Genomic DNA, 26,670 nt, shown 5'->3' on the forward strand with positions numbered 1-26,670 from the left:
GCAAGTCTATAAACGACACCTCCGATTCTTTTCTGGATTTCAAATGATCTGATGTAACGTGGGCTCAACTTTCCTTTCTTGCTGAATCTCATAATGCCCTTTATTGGTGAGATTTTTAGGAAAACTCGATCACCTTCCTCAAATTCAAGATCTCTCCTTCGGTTATCGGCATAACTCTTTTGCCGACACTGAGCTGTCCTGAGCCTTTCACGAATTAATGCTATTTTATCTGTAGTTATCTGGACAATTTCTGGTCCCAAAAGCTTTCTTTCACCAACCTCGTCCCAACATATGGGTGACCTGCCTTTTCTTCCATACAGGGCTTCATATGGTGCCATCTGAATACTGGCTTGGAAGCTGTTATTATAAGCAAACTCAATCAGGGGTAAATGGTCATCCCAGCTTCCTGTAAGGTCAATAACACAGGCCCTCAGCATATCTTCCAAGGTTTGGATGGTCCTCTCCGATTGTCCATCAGTTTGGGGGTGAAAGGCAGTACTAAAGGTGAGTCTCGTCCCCATGGCTGACTGTAGTCTAGCCCAAAATTTAGAAGTAAACCGAGTATCCCTGTCCGATACAATATTGACAGGAACTCCATGCAACTGTACTATTTTCTTAATGTACATCTGAGTCAGTCAATCGAAAGTGTAAGTCGTGCGAATAGGTAGAAAGTGGGCAGCTTTGGTCAACCGATCCACAATGACCCAAATGCTATCATGTCCTGAATTTGTTCTAGGCAAGCCAGAGATAAAATCCATAGAGATGTGCTCCCACTTCCATTCTGGCACGGGTAAAGGCTGCAACAACCCAGCGGGCCTTTGATGTTCAGCTTTTACCTGCTGGCATATTAGGCATTTAGATACAAATAGTGCTACCTCTTTTTTCATAGTATTCCACTAAAAGGTTTTCTTTAGGTCCTAATACATTTTAATACTTCCGGGATGTATCGTATGACGAGAATGATGTGCTTCTTCTAAGATAGCTTTCTTTACACTCTTATCATTCAGGACACAAACCCGACCTTTGAATCTTAGCAAATCCTCACTACATATAGAGAATTCATCTCTCTTTCCTTGCTTCACCTCTTCTATAATTGTTATAAGCTGAGGGTCTTTCTTTTGTGCCAATCGAATCTGTTGGATTAATTGAGGTTCCGCCTTAATGTTGGCAATCATACTTACCACACCATTAATGGACGGAGTTGGATGTCAATCCACTATTTCCTCTAACAATCGCATTTGTTGGATCATTAGATGAGCTAAGACTCCCGTAGATTTTCTACTTAGAGCGTCGGCCACAACGTTAGCTTTTCCTGAATGATAATGGATTGTACAATCATAATCTTTTAAAAAATCCATCCATCTTATCTGCCGCATATTTAAATCCTTCTGAGAGAAAAGGTATTTCAAACTCTTATGATCCGTATATTACGAATTGCTCACCATATAGATAATGCCTCCATATTTTCAAAGCGAATACTATTGCAGCTTGCTCCAAATCATGAATTGAATATTTTTTCTCATATTCTTTCAACTTTCTGGATGCATATGCCACTACTTTCCCATATTACATTAATACACAGCCCAAACCTTTATGTGAAGCATCACTATAAATCACAAATCCCCCACTCCCCTCAGGAATAGTTAAAATAGGTGCTGAAGTTAATCGAACTTTTAGTTCTTGAAAACTCTCCTCACATTCACTTATCCACTCAAATTTGACATTTTTCTGTGTCAATCGAGTCAATGGGGTTGCAATTCGAGAAAATCCTTCTACAAATTTTCTGTAATATCCTGCCAATCCCAAAAAGCTTCGAACTTCAGTCACATTACTTGGTTGTTTCAAACTAACAACGGCTTCAACCTTTGAAGGATCAACTGATAGACCTTCCTTTGATATGACATGTCTTAAAAATGTCACTTGTTCAAGCAAAAATTCACATTTACTAAGTTTGGCATACAATTTCTTCTCTCTTAATATTTGCAATATCATTCTTACATGCTGCTCATGTTCCTTCTGATTCTTGAAATAAATTAAAATATCATCGATGAATACCACAATAAATTTATCCAAAAAGGGCTTAAAGATCCGATTCATCAAATCCATAAATGCATCCGGTGCATTGGTTAATCCAAAAGGCATGACTAAAAATTCATAATGGCCATACCTTGTTCTGAAAGCTGTCTTGAGTACATCTTCACTTTTAATCTTAAGCTGATGGTATCCAGATCTAAGATCAATTTTTGAAAACACTTGTGATCCTTGTAATTGATCAAATAAATCATCAATTCTGGGTAATGGATACTTATTTTTCACAGTCACTTGGTTCAACTGTCTATAATCAATACACAATCTCATAATCCCATCTCTCTTTTTGACAAACAGTACTGGAGCACCCCAAGGTGACACACTGGGCCTGATAAAACCTTTATCTAATAATTCTTCTAATTGTTGTTTCAGTTCCTTAAGTTCTGCAGGAGCCATTCTGTAAGGTGCCTTAGAAATTGGTACTACCCCTGACAATAATTCAATGGAGAATTCAATTTCCCTGTCAAGCGGTAATCCTGGCAATTCTTCTGGAAAAACGTCCGAAAATTTTAGGATAACCAGAGTGGTATCCAATTTTATTTCTTCCTTCCTATCTTCTTTGATATAGGCAAGAAAGCCTTGACACCCTTTTCGAAGGAGGTGATTAGCTCGAATACAAGAGATTAAATATGATGGAGAGTCTTCTTTGACACCATTGAAGTAAAATACTAGTTGATTCGGAATACTAAAGGTAATAATTTTCTTATAACAATCAATACTTGCATGGTATGCAGAAAGCCAATTCATGCCTAAGATTACATCAAAATCTTGAATTTCCAGGAGTATTAAATCAACCAACAGTTCATTTTCTTCTATCTTTATTACACATGATTTGTACATTATATTGGTGTTAATTGAATCTCCCATCGGTGTGGCTACCTCTAGACTGTATTCTAATTGTTCTGGTTCTACCTTTAAGTGGCATGCAAAGTGTTGTAACACAAATGAATGAGTAGATCCAGGATCAATCAAAACATGAGCTACTTTTTGGAAGATAGTAAGAGTACCTTGGATCACTGATTTTGAGGCCTGAGCGTCTTGCTCGGTAATCGCAAATACTCTTCCCTTCATCTGAGGCTTTGGAGCTATCTCTCCCTGCTTTGGAAGCTGTTGTGTCTGTAAGCTAGGACATTGTTTAATCTGGTATCCCAATTTTCCACATTTAAAACAGGCTCCGGTATTCCAATAACAAGGGCTTGATCCATGATTTTTCCCACATTTTCTACATGGTTCTATGGGGTTTTGAAATGGCGAGGGCCTTGGCTTCTTGTTTGGCCTTTCAAACTGTTGTCGATTAGATGATGTAGGTCTAACATGACTGTTCTGATTTTTCGTCTTTTGGTATCTTCAAAATCTTTTTCGACAATATAGGCACGATCCACTATTTCAGCATAAGTTCTTAATTTCAAGACTGATATTCTGCTTCTAATAGCTGGCCTGAGACCCCTTTCAAATTTCTTCACCTTTCTTGCCTCATTGTTAATCATATGTGGTGCAAACCTGGCCAATTCAGTAAACTTGGCATCGTACTGTGCTACTGTCCTATTTCCTTGGATTAATTCTAGAAATTCCATTTCTTTTTTGTCTCGAATAAAATCTGGGAAATACTTTTCATTAAATGCCTCTAGAAATACTTCCCAAGTCAAGGTTTTATTTTCTTTGACCAATACTTCTTTTGCCATTCGCCACCAGTGTTGTGCCTCACCTTGTAACATAAAAACTGCCAAGGACACCTTCCTATCATCAAGACATTCTATAACCTCAAATATTTTTTCCAATTGCATAATCCATCCCTCGGCTTCCAGTGGGTTTACAGTACCCTTAAAAGAAGGTGGGTCTAATTTCTTAAATTGTTCGATATTACTCCCACCATTTCTTGTAACTGACTGCTTGGGTGGATTGTTGTTTTCCATCTGATGTTGCATTAGAGCAACCATATTTTTCAAGGCTTTGTGAATTCCTTCCATATTGGCTTCAGCTATTCTGGATCTTGACTTTATCCCGGTCTGTACACACAATAAATGTGATTTTAAGTACATTCTTTTTAAATTTCCTAAGAATCTTAAACCTATTGCTCGGATACCATAATTGTCACACCCCAAGAATTTACAATATTGTTATTCCTGAGATGTGACAGACAAAACATAAATACATCTATTGATAGGACAAATTTACAGTGGCGAGATCTTACAAAGTAAATAAAGAAAGCTAGCACAACAACAATATCTTTCAAGGTTGATCTTGACTAGCACTCAAAATGAATCTGCAGTTATTTTGAAAAAATGTTTACCATAGTTTGATGAGTTTGGCTACTCAGTAAGTGATCATCATAATTCTAAAAAAATAATCGTGGTTGAAAGATATCAATATTTTCAAAAAGAAGATCTATTAACAGAAATGCATCAACAGTTTCACTTTTGCACAATTAAACACAATCCAAACGATTGAAATGCACATAACACTTTAACGCATCAATGCATAATTCAAAGGATTTCACAAAATACCTTACTGGCGTCCCAAGTAGGTCACCTATATACCCCATCAGCGTCCTGATAGGTCCACTTAATCCCTATCGACGTCTCAAATAGGTCCACTTATACCTCATCGGCGTACCGGATGAGTCCACTTAATCCCTACCGGCGTCCCGGATAGGTCCACTTATACCTCACCGGTGAAACGGATGAGTCCACTTGCATACTTAAATTATTTCTAAATCTCCTTAAACATTCGAAAGCAACAATATCATGTACTCAACATATCACTGAAATCATTAATATGAATTTCACTTAAACCATTAATAACAGTCACTCTCTATAACATTTCAAAAATAACCAATCAAATATTTTGGGCTCAAATTTAGAAAGGTAGCAGTTTGTAAAGGCATTCAAGCATAATTGCCAATTTAATATGTATAGAAAAACTCTTATAGAAATTCAAGAATACGGAATTATCACAATTTATGGGATATCAATCCACAAATAAACATTTCACAACAATACTATAATCAATTGCAAAAATGTCAATTTTTAAATAATAAGGCAGTCATTTGCACATGAATTTTACAATGTCTAAATATTCAAAATAGTAGAAAGAAATATCACAATTTTACTAAAAGCAGAAATATCACATTTATTTCTAACAATAGACAAGAAAAATAAATAAATTTATTTTTCTAAGAATTTACAGTATTCAAAATTTCTAACATAGATAAAATATCACAATTTTTATTAAAAAGATTATTTTTCAAGATAATGAGGTCACATGCGCATAAAATTTATCGCGCCTAAAATTCATGATAATAAGTAGAAATAATTATTTCATTTCATTTTTAAAAAGAGTGGATTATTTTTTGAGACAATAGGGTCACTTACACACAAAACTTATAAAATAAAGATCCTGGACGGAAATATCACTATTTATTAAAAACAAACTATTTTTCAGGAAGACGATGTCACTTACCCACAAATATTTGAGAGGGAGCTTCCGATAAAAAATTCGATTCGAGAGAGGAGTTCACTGTGTTTCGACCAGAGAGAGAGAGAGAGATCTCAAAATTTTCTTGGGTGGGAGTGCTCACCTCCCCTATTTAAATTCTTATAACGTATTATTATATTATTTTATTAGGCTCTACCTCATACCTAAGCTGTCGCGTTAAGAGTTTGTTTTTAACATATGAAAACCACGTCCACTAAAGGACGTGGCAAGCAGCAAGCAAAAGTTTAAACCAAGTAAAAACTTTTGAAAATAGTGATGGTCCCCAAGGACCATCATACTCAAACAGACCATCACCTATTTAAAAGTATCTTTTCTCTTTTTTTTTCTTTTTTTTTTTTTTGAAATTTTAGGATTGTTACAGATGCACTTGAATAAAATATGAAACAAAAAATTTTAATGATAAAAATTATGCAAAATCCCCCTATAAAGTTTTAGGGGTAATTTCATCATTTTATTTTATGACTATTATTTTTTTACTATTTTATTTTAATGCGAATTGGTTATATATACACACGCCTCAAATTTTAGATAAATATGATTAGTGTAATAATTATAAAAATTCAAATATTATCGGATATATATGACCATGTAATGAACTTTGGATGGTGATGAGGTTAGGTAAAGTTCTACGGAACTTCACCTATATATATATATAATGTGTTGTGTGCTCCCACAAGAGTGCGCTGGATATTTACATCAAGATGAAATTTTGGGATCACATGCAACCTTATAATGTCAAACTACAGATGCAGCTCAAAAATCCAACGGAAAAAATAGTTTTAATATTGAAAAACCCTTTGATTGATCATCTCGAGATCGAAATATATAACCATAAAAAATAAATTGATTTAAAAAATAGTACATTTTACAACATATTATCTACACCGTCCATTTTCAAGATTTTCATATGTTTATAAATCTACTTGATTTTAATCTTTTTTTAAGTTTAAATTTTTATAATTAGATATAAAAATAGATTTTGATATAATCCTAAGCACATTTTACATCAAAATTATATACCATGATAAAATTTGAAAGTGCACCTTACCTCTATAGCTACGGATGCATCCGTATGCCAAGGGCACCCATATATATGGGATCACCTTTGTTCAAAGGATTTTGTTCTTTTAAAGGCTATGTATATACTAAAGTTGGTTACTACGTTGAGGGGTCACTCTCGTAAATGGTATGAAGAATACTTATTCTTTTGTTTTTTTTTAAAATGAAATCGGTTGCTAGGTTGAGGTTTGGCTGGGGTACTAACGATGCTTTTGAATGAGGTTTTATTGAATTCAATAAATAAATAAATAAATAAATAAATAAATAAATAAATAACATGACAACTCAAAATTAAGATCGACGACTTTTCAAACACCAAAAGAGACAAGCGTATGCTCCCAAGTTAGAGCTACATAATCAAAACTCAATTTTGTTTATTTTCGGAAGAATAATATTCCTTTTGAGACAAAAGTTAACGATTTGAGATAAAATAAAATAAAATCTTAAGACAATACTCTCGTACGTGCGGAGAACGTGCCCTTCATTAGTTATGATAAAATTGTTGTATGCGATCACTTCCCTATTTTTCAATACACTGCCCGTTTTCTATAGGATATGGTTTCTATGAGTTCATTTAGAAATGAATATCTCTACAAATTTATTTTCGAGATGCATTTTTTGACCCAATTTTTAAGGAGATATAATCTCTAACATGAAAATCATGAATATGAAAAATAAATAAATTTTTAAATTAAAAATAATAATTTCATTAAAAAAACATTTGAACCATTAGTTTTACTTTTTTTAGATAGATCATCCATTTGCATTTGTATTTCAAAAATTATTTCATGCGGTCTGGATCGCATTTGTACAATATGTGCTCCAGAGGTATAAAACATCAATCTTAAAGATGGATGCAAATAGGTAGTCCATCTAAAAACAAGTGTAACTAACGGTCCAAATGTTTTCTTAATATAATTATTATTTTTAGTTTTTCAATTTTTTTTTCCATATTCATGATCTCCCTCGTAAAGATTATATATTCTCTAAAAATTAGGATCAAATCATATTTTTAAAATATATTTATTGCCAATTAAAGCTACCTTCAAATAGTATCGAGAAATGTGGTTTCAATACTAGAAATCTTGTGATAGCCTTAAAATATATTTTAATCATTATTTATAAAGTTTAAAGCTTCAAAAATAGTGTAGATCACATATATATGAAAACTTGAACACCTTAAAAATTCAGGGTCCAAAAATGTATTACAAAATACATTATTTCCAAAACTTGAAATCTATTTTTTCCTCATGTCCATGCATCTTGATGTCAAGATGATCAATTTGAGGATATTTGAGCATTAAAACAACCTATTCTAATAAAATTTTTTAGATAGGCTCTAATTTGATTGTTTAGAGCCTCGACACTATATAATATTTTCCCTTTTAAAGATGGATAGTTTATATCTCAGGGGACTCAATATAGAAATGCGTTCCCTGACGCATGAAGTAATTTTCCTTTTCTACGCGGAGTTGTTTATTTTGTGACAGAAAAATATAAACCGTCATAAAAAGAAGAGAAAATTACATACATATTTGTTATACTTTACGTTATTACGGTTACACCAAATACTTTCCTTTATTACACAACTGTCTATTTTTTACCTTTCATAATGCTATTTTTTTTAAAAGATAACTTTGCCCTTTTTCGAATATTCAACATCCGAAAATTTCATATTTTCGGATGTTGAACATCCGAAAATAGCACAAACAATGTATTTCTCTTCGTCTTCTCTATTTTATGTGTTATTGTTCATTGTTTCAGAGTGCTTCGTGTGTGAGTGATTTTGTGCCCCTATTTGATATTCTATTGGTAAAGAATAGTAAATAGTTCTTAGATATTGATTTTCAACAATGTACATTCGTCCGGGACAAGCTCAAATGGAGTTTCAAATGCCCTTTTAAAGTATTCCACGGTAAAATACTTAAGGCAATACATAGTGAGATCCAAATGCATATGGTTAATGGCCGCAATGGCATGGGCACATGAAATGCCACTGAGCTGCCATTTTCTACAACTGCATGTCCAATGCGTTAAATTGACAACATACTTCTTCCCAAGATAATTGATCTCAAACTGCGTGTCCATGGTGGATATAACTGTGTGCAAAAATCGAGCATTCATCTTCCACATGTCAAGTAATTCTTGGACCTTCGGTACTAGCATGCTGCTCCAAGTATTACTTAACTCCCTGTACTCTTCAAACATGGTCATCAACTGTACCCTTATTTATTCACACATTGTAACAATCGGTTTCTCTCGAGCCGATAAAATCCAAGCATTGAAAGACTCAGTCATGTTTGAGGTAAGATGACTTTATCTAGACTCTAGAAAATAGGCATTTGTCCAAAATTTGGGAGGAATATTCTTAATCCAATCATATGTTTCTGGGTCGACACACTGTATATCAAATATTATTTTCTCAAACCCACCAATGGTCGCTTTACGAGTAGCCTGCCAAAATAATATCAACAATACTTTAGTATTGCTGATGTTCTCTCTCATATGTCGCATGCAAAATGATGGAAAACATGTAGGAAAGCATTTTTCTATTGCTTTTAGCAAGCTTTTCTGTCGATCTGATATAATGGTTAAGACAGATAGATTAGGGTACCTATTCAATAGCTCACTCAATATACTTAAGAACCAATATCAACTCTGGTAGTTCTCCTACTCAACCGTTGTAAATGCCAATGGGAAGAGCCCATTATTTGCATATAGCGAGATGACACACAATAAAATACCTTGATATATTCTTTTTAGAAATGTTCCATCAATACCAATTAATGGCCTGCATCTATTAACGAAACTCATAATGCATGGATAATAAGAAATAAATAATCGTTTTGAACCTACCTTCATCGATGTGGATGTGAACTTCGGTTCCTAGGTTGGTTCTTTTGATCTTTTCAATATACAGGGGGAGGTCATGATATTGTTGTTCATATGATCCATCTATCATCTCTCTAGCAATATTTTTTCCCTGCCAAGCTTGCATGTAGGAGAGTCTGACCCGTGATCACGTTGAACATCCTTTACAATGTCTTTTGCTTTAATTTTTTGTTGGTCAAGAAGGCAGTCTTTAATCTTTTTTGCCACCCAATCACTATGAACTAGTGGTTGATGGACCCTCCCCATTGGACTACTACATGTGTGCTCCTTAACCATAGACTTCAATTTAAAGTATGCGGTACTGCCAACTCGTAAGCACCGCACTTGCCCTATGCATCCCTCGGCCTTGCAACTTGCCCACACGCGTCCTAATTCACTTTCGTCAAACTTTAAAACAAAATTGTTGTGGATTGCAAAATCGACTAGATGATACTGCCATTCATTAACATTTTCAAAAAATTGCCCAACATTCAATTGAACCTCGTTACCAACTCCTATACATGGACTTTCTAGTGGTTCAATATCCTTCATATCACGCTTTGGTATGAGCTCAGGGATGGGCACCACTTGAATGTTTTGATCTTACTCAGGGAAAGCGTTACACCGCCTGTTGACAAAAGATAGAGTGTAAGATGAAGCAAAATTTTTTGCACATACAAGATAAAAAAATAAATTGTAGATATACTTATTCCTTGAAGATGGGCCCTTAGCAACATATTCTTGTTGTGGCTTGGCAATATATATTACAATTATCGAAGATTTTCCTCCCAACATAAAAGATACATCTATATCACCACTAACATCAATCAAATCAAGTCCACTAGATAGACTTGTGCTGTGGTACATAATAGCTAATTTGCATGGATCACAGTTGGTTAAATTAGCAAAATGACTTTTTAGTTCCTCCAATGAACTATTCCCATTATATTTAGTGACCTTCAATTTTCCTCATTTATAAATAATACTCCGTCATCTGCATTCGTTTCAAATGACCCCCCATAGTGGAATACCAGTTGCACTCCCTCAGTAGCCATCGTCAATACTAATGTATTAAATGAATAGTAAAATTTGTGTTACAAAAAATCAATACAAAAAAATTACCAAAATTTGAGATATTTCTAATTACTTTGGGGTTCATAAAATTTGAGTATTACATAATAAATTGAAATAGTGTATTACTAAAATTGTGAGTAATAAACATCAAACAAAATAAAACAACAAATACTCACATAAACATAAATAAACAACAAATTTTAACACAAAAAAACAAGTTTAACAATTATTTAGCCAAAACAAGGAATACAATTTATCAACACGATACAAACGACAAATAATTATATAAAACAAATAACTTCATCAATATTAAACAAATTCATTTTATTAATAAAAAATACACAATAAATATTATTAACAAAATAAAATATCCTAAAAAATAATAGTTAATAAACTTCAATCAATCAACCATAAAAGAAAAAGTAAGAACGGTATCAATCACGTCCAAATAGTGAGTCAATCTCTTCAACTTTGTGGGTTAATATATTAAAGAATAGTAAATGGGGTATGATGCTTCAATGCTTGGTTTTTTTCAACTTTATAAAAATAAAAATAAATAAGTCTTCGAATATTGAATATCTGAAAATATTAGAAATATCAAAAATTCGAAATTTGAATATCTGAACATATCATAAATTTGAATGTTTCAACATATCAGAAATTTTGAAAATATTATAAATTCAAATGTTGAATATCTGAAAATATCATAAAGTATTTTCAACATCTGAAAATATCAAAAATTTGAATATTAAATATTTAAAAATGACAAAAATAAGTGCTAACAATTTTTTGATGTTGAACATCTCAAAGTATTTAATAAGACCGTAATGAAGCGTAACAAATACGCATGTAATTTTCTCTAAAACGAAGTAGTAAATTTTGGAGTATAAAGGGGGAGTTCCTTCCCCTTATTCTTCTCATTTCTGCATCTCTAGACAGAGGTTGAGATAACAAGAAACCCAATATTGTACTTTTTCTCTCTTAAAAAATCATCTCTCAAACACAGAGAATCCCAGGAAACCATAAAAAAGAAAAGAAAGGAAAAAAGGAATTGAAAAGAAAGCTTGCAGAAAGAGGTCGAGATGTGGATTTCGGTTGAAAGCCATGCTCCATGCAAATCCTCTGCAAGTTTCTCTTCCGCAAATCACTGTAAAATCTACGCCTTTATTATGCGTTAGTTTTCAGAAATCGTGTTTGTTTTTTCCCTTGGGTGTTTTTCCTCTCTCTTGGCATGATTTTTGGTTTACATATTGTTTCTGATGATATCTGATGGTGAAACCCTGAAAAATTGATGCCTTGTATGTGTAAAATGCGATTTTTTATTAGAGGGAAAGCATTGTAATTTAAAAAATGGACTTTATTATTATTATTAAACTTCTGTAAACGGATGATGGATCTCTTGACTTGCATATAAGTTGTAGCTTTCTCCCTAGATTATTGAGGAATTTGATAGTAGGGGGGATGCAATATTTGCTTGTTTGATTTGTTTTTTTTTTCCAGGAAAGGTCAACTTTTGCTTGTTTGAATTTCAAAATGTGTTTCTTCATGGATTCCCAGGGTTTGGTCTGGAGTCTAGAATAGTTATTATTGGTCATGATCCAGGGTTGGGCGGCGTTGTGAATCTATGTCTCTTTTGTTTTTGATAATTAGTCTTGTTGATTGGTTGTAGATCTGTCGGGTTGAAATTCAGGGATTGGGTTTTGTATTTAGCTGGCTATAGAGGGTTTGATTAGTCATTGATCTAGTTTTTTGGGATCCTTTGATCTATGTTCTTTTCCATATTAGCTTTTAGATCTATTTATTCCTTAGATATACCATTGGGTATTTTATAGGGTTTTTAGGTTGATGATGATGATATAAATCGTTGAAATTAGAGTTATTCTTTCCTGGTACTATTTATTCTTCTTTGGTATTTTGATACTCTGATGACACAAATTTCGTTTTGGAGAACCATCCTTATTCTTTTGGGAGTCATTTACAAATTTGTGCAATTCCTTCCATATTGACACCCAGGAGGAGACTGCCATTTTGTGAGAAAGATGCAATCGAAATAATGAATACATCGTGTGAATTGGCATCTGAAAAATTTCCGCTCTTGGAGTTACCTCCCTTTGAAAATCATCTTATCGCATACTCACCGTAGGTTTCTTATCGTTAGAAAAAGTATAGACATACAATGTGTAAACAGGGGTCACTCATAGGATTTCAAATTGCTGCCCAGATATGCACGAATCAATTGTGTGCATTAAGAAAAGTTGCATGAGATTGTATCTTATATAAGTAACCTCTTTTTTGAGCTCTGGCAATGCAGCATCAATATGTGTATACCTTATGGTCATATGGTACACAATGTTTGATTGCTTCCTGTGACCAGCAATATAAATGAGGACCCGGTGGTTCCTCACTCCATATGATCATCGCCCTTCTCATGCCCCAGTACATACTCTTACAGTGGGTTCGATGAAAAAAGGAAAATTCTTTGTTGAGTTAAAGTCAGTAAAGGGTTCTAATACATGTGATTTTGTCACCACTGATTATGAATTTGAAATAAAACATGTGTGGTATGATTTGGTCAAATTTTGTTAATGAGTTTTGTGATGAACGGCACAAAGTCCTATAATTTTCAGATTGCTCCTTTTATTCTTACAAGTTCTAAATCCTTTCTTCTTTTAATTCTTTTCGTTTTTTCTTTCGTGTATCCCTTTCTTTGCACTGGACAACAAGTTATGATAGTTAGAATTGCAACAGGTAAAAAAACTGTACTTTATTTGTTATATAAAAACTTTGATTGAATGCATGGTTCTAATTATTTGAAATGAAAAAAGAATAGGCATTTTAATCAGATTTTTAGTAAAAAAATTTCCAATGCAAATTGCATTTTGGCCAGAAGCCTCTGGATTATGTCGTGTTCTTAATTGTGTTTATGGGTGAATTGTATCCTTTTGGGGTGTTTGGATTACATGCACTTGACGTTTATCCTTCTTAACCAGTATAGTTGCAGGATTTAAGACACATTGCTGATTTGGCTGTGGATCGTGATATAGTCATTATAATCTTATTGCCATGCTGTGCTTGCTTCACTCTCTCTAGGATGATGGATTATTAATTTCAAGCATATTGGAAGATTTCAGCATTATTTGGGGATTTGGCTTGAGTAGGCTTTTCTTCATCATTATAAATCAAGCTCGTCAACTATTTAACATATAGGAATCAGTTATTGAGTTAAGAATTACTTCAGCTATAAGTAGAGGATCAAAGTTCAAGGATACTTTCTGGTGAGTAAAACCTATTTCTTTTCTAACTTAATAAAAGAACAATTTGTTTCTTTTGAGGGCCGTTGTTATTGGTATCAGGGTAACAACTGGAGCCACTTCTTAATACCCATTTGATGTTTTCATATGTGCATAACGCATTAGCTTTTCGCGAGTTATAATATGTTATTTTTGTGTATTTAGCTGCCTGGTTTCCTATTATTGGACTGCAGGGATCCCTGGTGGGATAATTTCTCTCGATTGGGTTCACATTATATCTGCAAAATTTTTGCCAGGGTAGTGAATCTGTTGTGATCATTAGTTTTCTGTATGTTTTCTGTCCTTGTGAGAGAGTTTGGATAATTGCTGTTTCCATTGGTTTAAAAAACTGAAAATCTGAAATCATAAGAAGCGTTTGAGAACTTATTAACTGAAATGACCAATACCAATTTTAGATTTTACCTAATGCTTTACCTATTCGACGGTACTTGGATTTCTGGGTCCTTGCCATATGCGGGAAGAATTCCCATGTATCGAATATGTGGGCCATCTGAGTGGCCTTTTCATCCCCACGACTCGCTTGGGTACATAATTTTACCTTTATTGTCAGGTTCTTTTCAAAGAGAAATGTATTGGACGAAGTAGTTAGCATGGACATCCAAGCCTAATGGCATGAAGGCTAGCTATTGATTTGAACCTCTATCGCTCAGATTAGAATTATAGAATCTCATAAATAACTGAGTTTCTTTTTCTTTATATTTTTTTAATCTAGAAAGAAACTTTGAATCATTCTTATGATTACATTTATTTAAGAAATACACATTGAAATTTTATGTGTGAACCTAACACTTAGAAAGTAAGGATGTTGAAATACATCTCCATTTTGTACTTTTTTTTTTTAGTTCTGTTTTGTATGAACAATTTTGAGAAGAAGATTTGGATCTGAATTAACTGGTTTTTTAGTCGTCTTATGGAGAAAGATCATATACAATTGGGTTGCATGAACAATGGCAAGGAGTTATGGGTGTTTCGAAGATTGTTACTCTTGCATTGGGCCTTTTGGACTGTGCTCGTGATCTAGATTCACAAAGAGTTAGTCTTGAACCATGACATGCAACAAATTGTTGAACACACAGTGGTGTACATGAAACGTGAGATTGTTATAAGTTATACACTTGATGAAATAGGCTTCTTGTTGCTTTAAACAATTGGCATTTGATTAAAGCTTGTTGAAAAGACGCTTAGTGATTTTGTAAGGGATGTGGCACTGAAAGATTTTTTTTCCAATTTTTTTGTCTGAAAATTGTTTTAAAATGCAGCTGCATCACTGCATATGAGTCCGCATAATGCTCTATGTGCTCCGAAGCGCATCGCATAGGGGCGCATATGCGCTTTGGTGGGATGTTCCTGCATATGCACCGCATCCCACCGTATATGTGGCCGCATATGCACCGCATAGCTCTTGGGTGAAAATAGTGCCCACAAGCATGGGTATTTTTGTCATTTCCCCCTCCCCCACCCCCAAAAAAAAAAAATACAAAAAATAGCCACATTTGTGGCTGTTTTTGGATTAAACGAAGAGGGAAAAAATAATCGGCAAGGATATTTTTTTTTTGAAAAAAATTGTCGATTTGCTCCAGCCGTTGGTTGCATTGTCGATTTGGGATTAGCTTGGGCATTCTTTTGAAGAAGTTTGATAATATGATTTCTTCCAAGTTCTAATGTCTTCCATAAAGTTGTTTCAAGTTTCTACTTTCGATTTTTAATTTCTTTTATCAGGGGATTCAGAGTCTTTGACAGCTGATAATATTGGACTTGTTGAATAAATTAGACACCTACTATCATATAAATCACCTTCATAATTTTTCCATGCTTTAACCTAGTTTTTGAGATTTTTTGGAATTTTTTATACTTATTGACCGCATTGAGGTGATGCACCCGCATCCTGCATTTTAAAACATTGGATTAGATTCTTGCATGGCTCCTTGTATTGACAAATTAGAATCTTTGTTGTTGAGGAGTTTATGGGTTGCTACATTCCATTAATTATTCATTATACTTATCAATCATCTAGAAGCAATATAATGATGTATTTTACCCAAGGTTTCAAAAAACGCTAGGCGGCCACTAGGCGGCCTGCCTGGCGCCCAGTGCCTAGGCGGGCGCTCTGCGGTGCAAATTCTTAGTTTCTTTTATATATTTGCTATCTAAATGCACATACATATATTTGTGTCAAATATATCGCAAGTTCGCAACATAAGTTTTTATATACAAACATATCACATGTCGCAGCCTCTCAGGTAATCAGGTTGAGAATAAACTTATTCAAAATTTCGAACCATACAAAACATTTAAAAGTCTAATAGGCTACGTAAGGTCTCCAACTCTCATATTCTCCATATTCCATATCCATAAAATAAACCATAATAACATCCAAGTCTCTAACTCTCTAAGTCATCAACAAACTGACTTCCAAAACTATGAAAAAACCAGTAAACCACACAACGAAATAGTCCAAAAAGGTAAAAAAATTGTAAACCATATAACTAAATAAAAATCGTTCAAACTCCAAATGTCTAAAGCCCAAACCAAGATGGTGCAATAAAGTATTAAAGTTACTTCAAAAGAAGAGAGAAGACAATCAAGACATCAATAAGAATCAGAATCATCATCTTCATTGCTTTCATCTGCATCAGAATTGAGGCCATCATCATCAGAATCATTACCCTCTTCAACGTATTCCTCTTCTTTTAGAGCTTCTTCTGAATCTGCCTCCTTTTCCTCTATCTCCCACCGTGAAGTACCAGCATAAGAAGTTGCTCGAGTGGCCCTCCTAGGATCAGAAGCTTGCCCTGAAGCCTCGTCGACCATTTCCCATGTCAAACCCTCCCTAGGGAAGACCTCCTCAGTACCAGGGTCCCTAACTAGCCAATCTGAAGCATTCTCCATGTCTTTTGAAGAGATAGGGTCCTTCTTTGGCTGGTTTTTTCTCCTTGAGCATTTGATTCTCTCTAATAAAAACCAAGTCATTGAGCTTCCTTTGCTCAAGCTTATTTCTTCTCTTTGTATGCACTTATAAGGAAAATAATGCATAAGTAACTACTATAGGTCTATGATCTCTTTACCTTTTATGAATCTATATTACAAATAAATATATTACAAATAAATATACCTTTTATGAATCTATATTACAAATAAATAAACTTATAAAAAAAATATATATATAAAATTATAAAATAGTAAAATACCATCTAAAACGAACTTCAATTGCGCTCACAACCAGACTCAAGATCTGCAAAGCCATCTTCTAGATGTTTGGAGCGCTACTCCCATGTTGTCTCCACCATTGGGCTGCAATATGTGGGCAACTTTTATAATTAATTTAGGTATTTAACATTGCCATAACTTGAAAGAAAATTATCAAATATAAATTTATATTTTATAAAACAAAATTACATATGCCAAAATAATATTACCTTCTTTATTTCTCTGCCTTAATGCCATATCTTTCCCAAATGACATCAAAGAACGCTTGTACGAAATTAGCTCTTCAGTTGATATCTTATCTTGGATATTTGGATCAGGAACTAATTTCTCAAGGCACTCATTAAAACCATCCATAATTACCCCTTTTGACACAATATCTGCATCTGCATATGCATAAAAGAATTTGGTGTTCAAGTAATACCTTGCTGCATGCAATGGTCTATGGAGCTGTCTATCCTATTTGTCATCTATGATCTCCCAAAATTGGGGCATACTTCGCTGTATCATTGTCCAAATTTTCTACAATCTCATTCTTAGCCCCTTCTATTGCATCATATATAAAGCCCATGGAGGGCTTATCAACATCAACCAAGAGCAAGACTTTCACCAAGGAAAGAAATACTAATATTGCATGCTTCACCCTATGTTAAAAATATTTCGAAAGAATAATATCTTGTGTCTTCTTTCCCTTGGCATCTCTAGACCACTTACACCTACTCCACTTCTCTGAAGCAAGCATAGACCTTAATGCGATCCTCCTCTTATACATGCTCTGTAGATTAAGGTAGGCAGTGGCAAATATAGTGACCCTAGGCCTCACTAGCTCTTTTTTTTTTGTAAACTTGTGTATCATATTAAGGGTAAGTATGTGACTGTAAATGAAGATTGTAACCTCTTTAGCCTTAAAAATAATTCCTTTAATATGAGGCAATTCACCAATTGCCTCAAGCATAAAATCTATGCAATGTGCAGTGCAAGGAGTCCAAAATATGCGAGGCCTCTTTTGTCGAAGCAAATGACCTGCAGCTAGATTGGGAGCAGCATTATTTGTGACCACTTGAATTATAAGTTCTTCCCCAACCTCCTCAATGCCTTTATCCATGAAAGAAAATATATAATGCGCATCATGAACATCATTGAAAGCATCGATTTAACGCAAAAAAACTGTACCCGTGGCACTATTTACTAATAAATTCATGTTACTCCTCTTCCTCCTATGACTCCATATATCTATCATAAAAACACCCCAAATTTAGCCTATCTCTCTTTATGAGTCTTGAGATATTCATTAGTGTACTCGACTTACTCATTTAGTAGTGGCTCTCCAATCTCATAAGGAGTTGGAGCTTTCAACATGGCCCAAATTGCCCAATTGCTTCCAACATTGTATGGAAGCTAGTTAGCGAGCAGTGTTAAAAGAAATGCTCGTATGGTAAAACCACCGAGCAATATACTGAATCACCATGGCTCTATCTTCTTTTTTAAACCTATTTTCAATTGTCACCTGTTTTTGCCCCTTTCTTTTGTCTTTATTAATTATTGTCTCAGGGCTAAGTATAAAAAAACTATCTATAGGCCCTCTCATACGAGCCTTCTTAGACCCAAAAGCCCTCTTGGTCTTAGAGCTCTGAGTACCAACCATGGCAACCTCTTCTTCCCCTTCTTCATCATTCTCTTCTTCAGTTTCAATATTATCATAAAAAATATGAAACCCTGACTTTAATTCTGTTATATCCTTTTTTTTGCAACTTTTTTACTCTTTTCAGCTTCAATGTACTCCAAAATTTCTTTCTTTACAAGATCTAGGACTTTCTTACATGGGGTGACATCACCTCTAAATACCGACAAGATGTTTCTTAAATCTATTTATGCTGGCATTAGAAACATGTCCACAGAAATTGCACATAATTTTATTTCTGTCATTTTTACCAGGGTTAACGCAATATTTCCATCCCGGATCTCGATCCGTAGTAGACCCCGCATAATATATCTCAAATTGAAAAAGTAAATCTCAAATAAAGATTACAGACTGACCTTTTCTACCCAATCTTTGATCTTCGATGTTGGTTATCTCAATCGAGCTACGAATCAACTCAAAAGTCTTCTAATACCACCAATAGTACCCTAAAAATAATTTCAATCAGAAAAACAAAATTTTTCAATCCACAAGAAGTACTTTTGATTCTCAGCAATTGCTTTAGATTCTCATAAATAAGTTTAAGATTAAGGGTTTCTTGGTTTTTTCAGTTTGGAATTGAAAAATAAACCCCTAAACTTCTTTTATACAAACTTGGGGGTCAAAATGACCCCCTTTTCCCTTTTGGGCAAAGTTTTTTTTAAAAAAAATTGTAAATTGTGATGGGCGCTAGGCGCCCACCCAGGTACAGCCGCCCGGGTTGGGGCGCCCCGGTCGAGGCGTGCGGAAATTTTTTTGTGGGCACCGGGCGGATTGTTTGTGTAAACATTGATTTTACCTCTCTCTCTCTCCTATGTTTATCTAGCTATCTATCTATCTATTTGTCTAGTTTTTCAATCTTCATTCTTTTATCCATTTTTGTTTTTTTAACACCCCCACTATGGCTAAGGGACATCTTATACTCCTTAACTCTAGGGCTTAGACCTAGTCACCATCCCAGGCCTACCTTGGAGATAAACCCCAAGCTTGTTCCACCTAAAACTGCATTGGAGAACATATTAAACTAGATAGTCCATGTTACACCCATTGCTCAAAAATTCGGCTGCCCGGCCGCCTAAAACGCATAGGCAGAATCTAGGCGGCTTGTGTCTAGGCGGGCAATCACCTAAAACGTGTAGGCAGAACTTAGGCGGGGCACCTAGGCGGCTTGCGTTTAGGCGCTGTCTGCCTCGACGTAGGTTGCCGAGAGCGGAAAAAGCCCTCGGCTACTGTCAAAATAGTAATTCACCCCACCCAAAAGGGGGGAAAAGGGTTTTGGGGGGATTCTAAACCCCCAAAACCAAATCCGTGCCATCTAGAGATAGAAAAACTTCTCAAAAACCTTTGTTATGTAATTTATCGCATGATCGATAAATTTTTACACTTTTTTTTTTCATAATCAGATCTAATGCTTCATGGTAGTTTTTTGAGCTTCTAGTGGTCTATAGTGAGGACCTCTGGCGATTGAATAGACGAGGTTTGGGCCGGCATCATTTTCATTTTGATATCATTATGCCATTATGATATTTGATTAAGGGTTTTGAGTTTTTTTGGTAATAACATATAATGTTTTGAATCATTTGATTTTTCTTTTTTTTACTTTTTTTCTTTTAATGGTATATTTACATGTTTGTAGTTGAAAGATCGATTTCTTTTTGTGATTAATTGATTATTAACTCGTTTGGATGATGAATTTGGTCCTTTGTTGAATTGTTTTATGAATAATTGGTTCTTATTTTGTACAATGTGTGATGTTTTGATATCCTATTAGTTGTGTTTTGAGAATGGGTTGGGGCCTTGGTGGTAGTAGTACCAACGAGCCCTATGATGAGGTCTTTGGCTCCATTCTCACCAAAGGGTAGGGACCCAAATTCCCACTGACTTACCCTTTTATTTTTATTAGTTGTGTTTTACTTTTTTGATATTTTTATATATTTGTAGATGAAACATCTTACCGATTTGGACTTATATTTTCTGAATAGTCATAAACTTTGGAAAAAATTGATATTTTGTGAGTATTTGATATCCAAAACCAAATCTTATGGATATTGATTAATAAATAATACTTATATTATAATTTTGTCTTAATTGATAGTCCCTACTCGTTCCTGTTCTTGACAAGTGGCCGGCTGCCTAGGCAGCCAAGCCCCCAAAATGCCTAGGCAGGCGCCTACGCCTTTTTTAACACTTGTTACACCATATGGCATGCTTTATGCACTCTAACAAAAAACCTACATTGCCATAGGAGCCCCACCATTAAGAAACCTCAATTAATTGACTTAAGCCCCCATATTTAAGCCTAAAGCTTCCTAATCATCCCGAGCTATTAGGAGAACGTATTAAATTTTAGCTAAGCTTAACCCACTCATAAACCTTCTAAAACTGTTCTAAATGAAACCAGTCCAGTGTAATTGGGCCCTAATCCCCCCCCAAATGGCCCAACCCTAAGTTTGACATATTTAATAATTTAAAGAAATTAAAATAAAAAATTATTTAAATGCATTGAAAGTGAGCTATTTAAATGCACATTAACCCCCAAAACCGACCCTAAACGCCCCCTGGAGGACGTATGAAGGCAGGTGGCTGGAAATAGCCCCAATCTAGGGCCCACCATGTCCAGCGACACACTAACGACGCATGTCGAATGGCTAGTGATACTCATTGCATCACTGGCCAGTGGATGGCTCAGATTGAGCTGCCGCTTGGCCAGTGACTATTATGCCCCTAGGGCCTATAACTAGACCCTTATCTGACCATTATAGGGTCCAAACTCTGACGTTTTGATCGCTAGCCCTAATTCGCCTCACAGACCCTAGGTGTGCAAACCCTAACCCTAGATCTCTAGGATAGTTGCGATCCCAAATTTTCCAGCAAGCCCTAGCCCTACTCTTCCAAGACCGAGATAATCGAAAGCCTCACTTTACAACCTAGACAATGGGTATCCTTTGACAAACGCTGGACTATTGTAGGCATTAGGCATATGTGCCTGTTAAAGTACCCAATTCTATTTTGAAATCCCCACTTTATTCCAAGCATTATCCTTAATAACACTAGCCGGCACGGCCTGTGGACTATACAAGGATGGTTGAAAGGCTTTTGTGGTCCAGAATTTTATGGAACCCCACTTTTCTTCTAATTCCAGTTTTGATCTTGTTTATTTTAATCTATGTCGGAGGAAGTTTTAGTCTTTCTCAGCCAAATTTTGCATGTAAACACCTTCTCGACTTTTCTTGTCCTTGGACCATTGCCCATTTTGGATGCATTTAAAAAATGTTGAGTGCATGAATGCCTTGTTCATGTCTGATCCTCAGGTGCCTCCATTTGCATATAGCCACTCAAGCTAAGTTGATAATGCACTTTAAATGTAAACCCACTGTGCTACAAGGTTTTGGATTATTTGGCTGATTGAGCTTAGATGATTTGATTGTGTTTGTTTCCATGTGAGAACCCTAAATTTGGGCTACATTTACATGGGAGTGGATATTAAGCCTTCTATCTTGTTCATGATTTCTATTGATTTCAGCTTAAAAGTCTATGTTCATGGATCTGAACATCTAATTTTCTTACTAGGATTTCCATCTTTTGATTAGGCAAATTTTAGAATTTGTTTCTGTTGCTTTTAGTCAACAAATTGGTTGTCAAATAGGAAATGGTTCCAGTTTCAATTGAAAATGGCTCAAGTGCCTATCTTACTGGTCACAATGGTCTACAACTGAAACAATAATGCCAACAAAATATGAGTTTGCAAAATTGTTACTTATGTTACAAGAATAATTTTATTTTAACATTTTTTGAGAAGGAAATTCATGAAAAACATTATTATTTTATCAAGAACAAAGATTTGGTAAATTTATAGAAACATTAGGGAAACAATTTTACATGCATAAATCCTGGTAGTGACTTGTGTAAATTAGTTTGCATGTATAATTTCACACACATACCGATGAGGAAATAAATAAAAAACACATATCTGGTTGTTTTATCATATATAATTAGCGTTCCACATTATAAATGCTGACTTTGGTTCTTCTGCTCTCAATAACCTCTGGACAGAATCCCCTGCATGTTTACTCCTTGATAGCAGCGGAGATGAAACTATTTGTATTATAACACTAGCTATGAAATACTAAAGAGAACCTAAGATAGGGGGATGCCTTCATGGAAATCCAGGGCAGAATGGTCATAGATTTTCCTTGTGGCTACCGTGATCAATGATCCATATTCTGAATGATTTGAATATGAAGTTTGGTAACTACTAAAAAGATCAAGATATTTGTTTAGAAAATACCAAAACATGCCACATATGCTCATTACGGCATGTAACATTTGGCATGCATTTTGGTGCTAAGTGATTAAAGAGCACTCAATTAAGGGACACAACTTGGCACGTGTCAGAACACTTCTGACTACTCGTTAACTAGGTTTATCAGCAAGCCCTTGGAATTGGAACTCACATGGTGCATATAAAGGTCCGCAAATGATTTCCTTATGTGTTTTCAGTGTAGATTTTGACTTGAAACACTGGTTGATATTAAGTATGTTCATTGTTCAATTGTGATTTAATTCAAGAGCATGCTTGAGCAAAGCTTCCACTATACCAACCCCAGCCACATCTTCTTATCTAGCGCATATGTTAAAGTTCCTCCATCACATTTTAAATGCTGTGATTTCTATGTGAAAGCTCTAGTGCCAAGGGCTTGTATGTTTGTATGCTCGCTTAGCCTTAGGATGGGGTATTTATGTGGACTGAGAGTGATCGTTAGTAGTTGGATGCTGCTTGAAGGCCACAAAATTGAAAGTTGTCTGCACGTTGGAATTAGTTCCATCTTTTTATCTTCTCTATTCTCTCACTTTGGTGGTTCCTTAGTATGTACTTTTCCTTGGGTTTCATTTTCTTTTCCAGGAGGATCTTCTCTTTGAGCTTCTTAGTGTATTTACTTAAAGAGTAGAAAAGAAAAAAATTGAATTCTTGGGTTCTCATCCATGTGGTTTCCATTATTCCATATGATTTTGGATCATCTGTAGTTACTGCTTCTGCAGCCTGTAGGGTTTTGTCAGGGGCATATGTAAGGCTTTGTTCTCATCAGTAGTGGGAAGGAGATACTGTACTGTACTCCAATGGACTTTGTATACTTATTGTCCATTGGGCTCTTCATCATCAGATTAAATGATAATTGTGATGGCGAAATATTGGGATTCAGGACTTGACTCCACTCGTGAGGTTATTCTCCTACACATTCCGTCATCTTATCAGATGGAGATGACCCCAATGGACTACAGTTCATTGTCCCAGTATGCATTGGATCATAATATACTTTCTGATACTGTTATTCTCTAGCTTTCCTGTTTTTAGTTTGTGGATCATAGTGAAACTCCCCATTTAGTGAACCGAATGAAGTTCTTATGTATGCATGCATGTTTGCCCTTATCTTCCTTTGAATCCTTATATACCCTGATGGGCTTCTTTTTAGTGGAGTTCAGCAACACTAGAAAACATTTTTTTTTTCTTTTTCTTTGAAGCATTGGCAAACTCCTTGTATTGAGAAATTGACAAATGTTTACTTTGCCAATGTCCTTGTATTGAGAACTTGAGATATATTTCCAATGCCATGGCACAGGGCGACCAAGATGTCCGATGCCAAAGGGAGCCCCTCAGGCAGTGGGGCTGGAGACATCCTTGCTCTACATAAGGAGTGGGACGACGCCTCATGCCCCATATGCATCGAGCACCCCCACAACGCTGTTCTCATTTTATGCACCTCCCATGAAAAAGGCTGCCGCTCCTATATGTGCGACACGAGCTACAGGCATTCAAACTGTCTTGACAGATTCAAGAAGCTCCGACCTGAATCTAGGGTTTCCTCCCACTCTTACTCAGATAGCTCAGATAGTGGAAGGCAACCAACACACCACCCCTATGAATCAGGCTATTCAAGCCCAAGGACGAGGAGGAGGGTTCCATCATGGGTCTCATCGTCTTCATTCGGGGATTTCGGCATGGAGGAAACAATTGATGGGGATTCGTCAATTGCGGCGTCAGAGAATGGAGGGCCCACATGGGGCACTGACCCTTATGAGCCTGGTGGACGAGGTGATGATTCAGTAATTGGGATGTCACTGAATCAGAGTGGTCCCATTTGGGCCAATGGCCCCAGCACTTACAGTGGTCCCAGTGGTCTTGGCAGGCCAGTTGGTCTTGGGGAATCGGGTCTTAGGTGCCCATTATGTCGAGGCTTGGTTCTTGGCTGGAAGATTGTGAAGGAAGCGAGAAGATACATGGACTCGAAGCCAAGGAGCTGCTCAAGGGAATCGTGCACTTTCTCAGGAAACTATCGGGAGCTCAGGAGGCATGCAAGGCGGGACCACCCAACCATAAGGCCCACAGAGGCAGACCCCTCAAGACAACGGGCTTGGCGTCGACTTGAGCACCAAAGGGAGTATGGAGACATCGTCAGTGCAATTCGATCAGCAATGCCTAATGCTATAGTGCTAGGGGATTATGTGATAGAGGGGGGAGATGGGTCTCTTGATGGGCCTGATGAGCCTGTAAGCTCAGGGGCTGCTAACCCATGGTGGACAACCTTCTTCTTGTTCCATATGATTGGACCCGTTGAAGAACCGAGGGGACTTTGGCGAGCTTGGAGGAGGCACAGGTTGAGGCCTGGTGGGCTTTCAGCAGCTCGTCGTACCCTTTGGGGAGAGAACCTTCTGGGTCTTAGAGAGGAGGAAGAAGAGGAGGAGGAAGGGGGAAGAAGTGATGGGGAGGAGGGTGTGTCGGCATCAACAAGGAGGCGAAGGAGGTTCGCTCGACCTAGACGCCACCCTGAGCTCCCCTAAGAGGTCTCTTTCTCACTTAGCTTGCTCTATTTTGTGCATGTCTTAAAAAATTTTGGTTTCATCTCTCTCTAAATTCTCACTGTAATTCCTTTTTTGTTCTATTCATGGTTGATTTAAAATTTGGTTTATTTCATTCTTTTTCTGCCCCTGGCCCCCTTATCTCTTGAAACCCATCTACGGTCCTTTATTTATCAATGTAAAGTCTATTTGTGCTGAAGGCTGAATATTCTATTTGTTTCATCAAATTGTTAATCTTAGCTCTATAAGCCCATGGTCTTCTTGTTTCTCCATTTAAAACGTCCTTTTGTGCTAAAAGCTTTTTTCTTTTACCCTTCAATTGATGGTGAAAAGCTTACTGTGTTTCTACTGCTTTTAACAGTTCCACTCATCTCTCTTTAAATTTCCAGCCATACTTATTTTTTCCATTGCTGTTTGGTTACTTTCTCATAATCTTGATGTGTTTATTCTCGGTTTGGTTGCTGTATTTGTAACAGTTTGAACCAGTTTTTCATCCTTTACCATGCTAAAAATCTTATTTCTCCTTGTTTCATTCATGTTACAGTGGGTTGATGCTGGCTGACCTTAGGCTTTCAAATATGTACAGGATTGTGCTCTCTGTGTTTGTTTTTTCTTTTCATATTTATTGGATTTTACTTTTTAAGAATCCTGAAGCAATTGTACTGCATTTAGTGGGTTTAACAGTTTGATTCTACTATCAAAATTTGGAGAATTGGGAACACCCTCTTTTTATGATTATATGGGTTGTAATACTTTGTCGCACTTGCTGTGGTTATCCTTTATGTTGATCCATTTTCCCTCAAGAATGCTTCCTCTCTCTCGCTTTCTCTCGCATTTTCTCTCCAGAATGCTACCCCTCTCTCTCTCTCGTTGGTCCTAATTTATTGGGTGTGATTTGTATAAGGTTGCAACATTATTTGTAGAACTCATCCATTTTAACTGGAAAGTGTTTGATTCGTCATGTTTTTTAAGATAGTGTAAAAAAGTAGCACGTGTTTTAAGGAGTGTTTGATTCATCATGTTTTTTAAGATGGT

At 35.8% G+C, this 26,670-nt stretch overlaps 1 protein-coding gene across 7 annotated transcripts; it reads left to right on the forward strand.

Annotated features, from left to right (window-relative positions):
* The first annotated feature begins 11,429 nt into the window (after positions 1–11,429).
* LOC18444183 (cellulose synthase, putative (DUF1644)) lies at positions 11,430–26,438 on the forward strand. Of its 7 annotated transcripts, none has more exons than XM_020673554.2 (4): positions 11,430–11,736; positions 13,578–13,862; positions 24,399–25,620; positions 26,180–26,438. In XM_020673554.2, the coding sequence occupies exon 3, from the start codon at positions 24,409–24,411 to the stop codon at positions 25,615–25,617; it is 1,209 nt and encodes a 402-aa protein (XP_020529213.1). In that variant the 5' UTR covers positions 11,430–11,736; positions 13,578–13,862; positions 24,399–24,408; the 3' UTR covers positions 25,618–25,620; positions 26,180–26,438. The 7 variants fall into 7 exon arrangements, with proteins under 7 accessions (XP_020529213.1, XP_011627056.1, XP_006854422.2 ...); XM_011628754.3 differs by having other exon boundaries at positions 13,678–13,862; XM_020673557.2 differs by having other exon boundaries at positions 11,476–11,736; positions 13,719–13,862.
* The last annotated feature ends 232 nt before the right edge of the window (positions 26,439–26,670 follow it).

The sequence above is a fragment of the Amborella trichopoda genome, chromosome 7, assembly GCF_054954075.1.
Source record: "Amborella trichopoda isolate Santa Cruz 75 chromosome 7, AtrichopodaSantaCruz75HAP2 v2.0, whole genome shotgun sequence".
Classification (NCBI taxonomy): domain Eukaryota; kingdom Viridiplantae; phylum Streptophyta; class Magnoliopsida; order Amborellales; family Amborellaceae; genus Amborella; species Amborella trichopoda.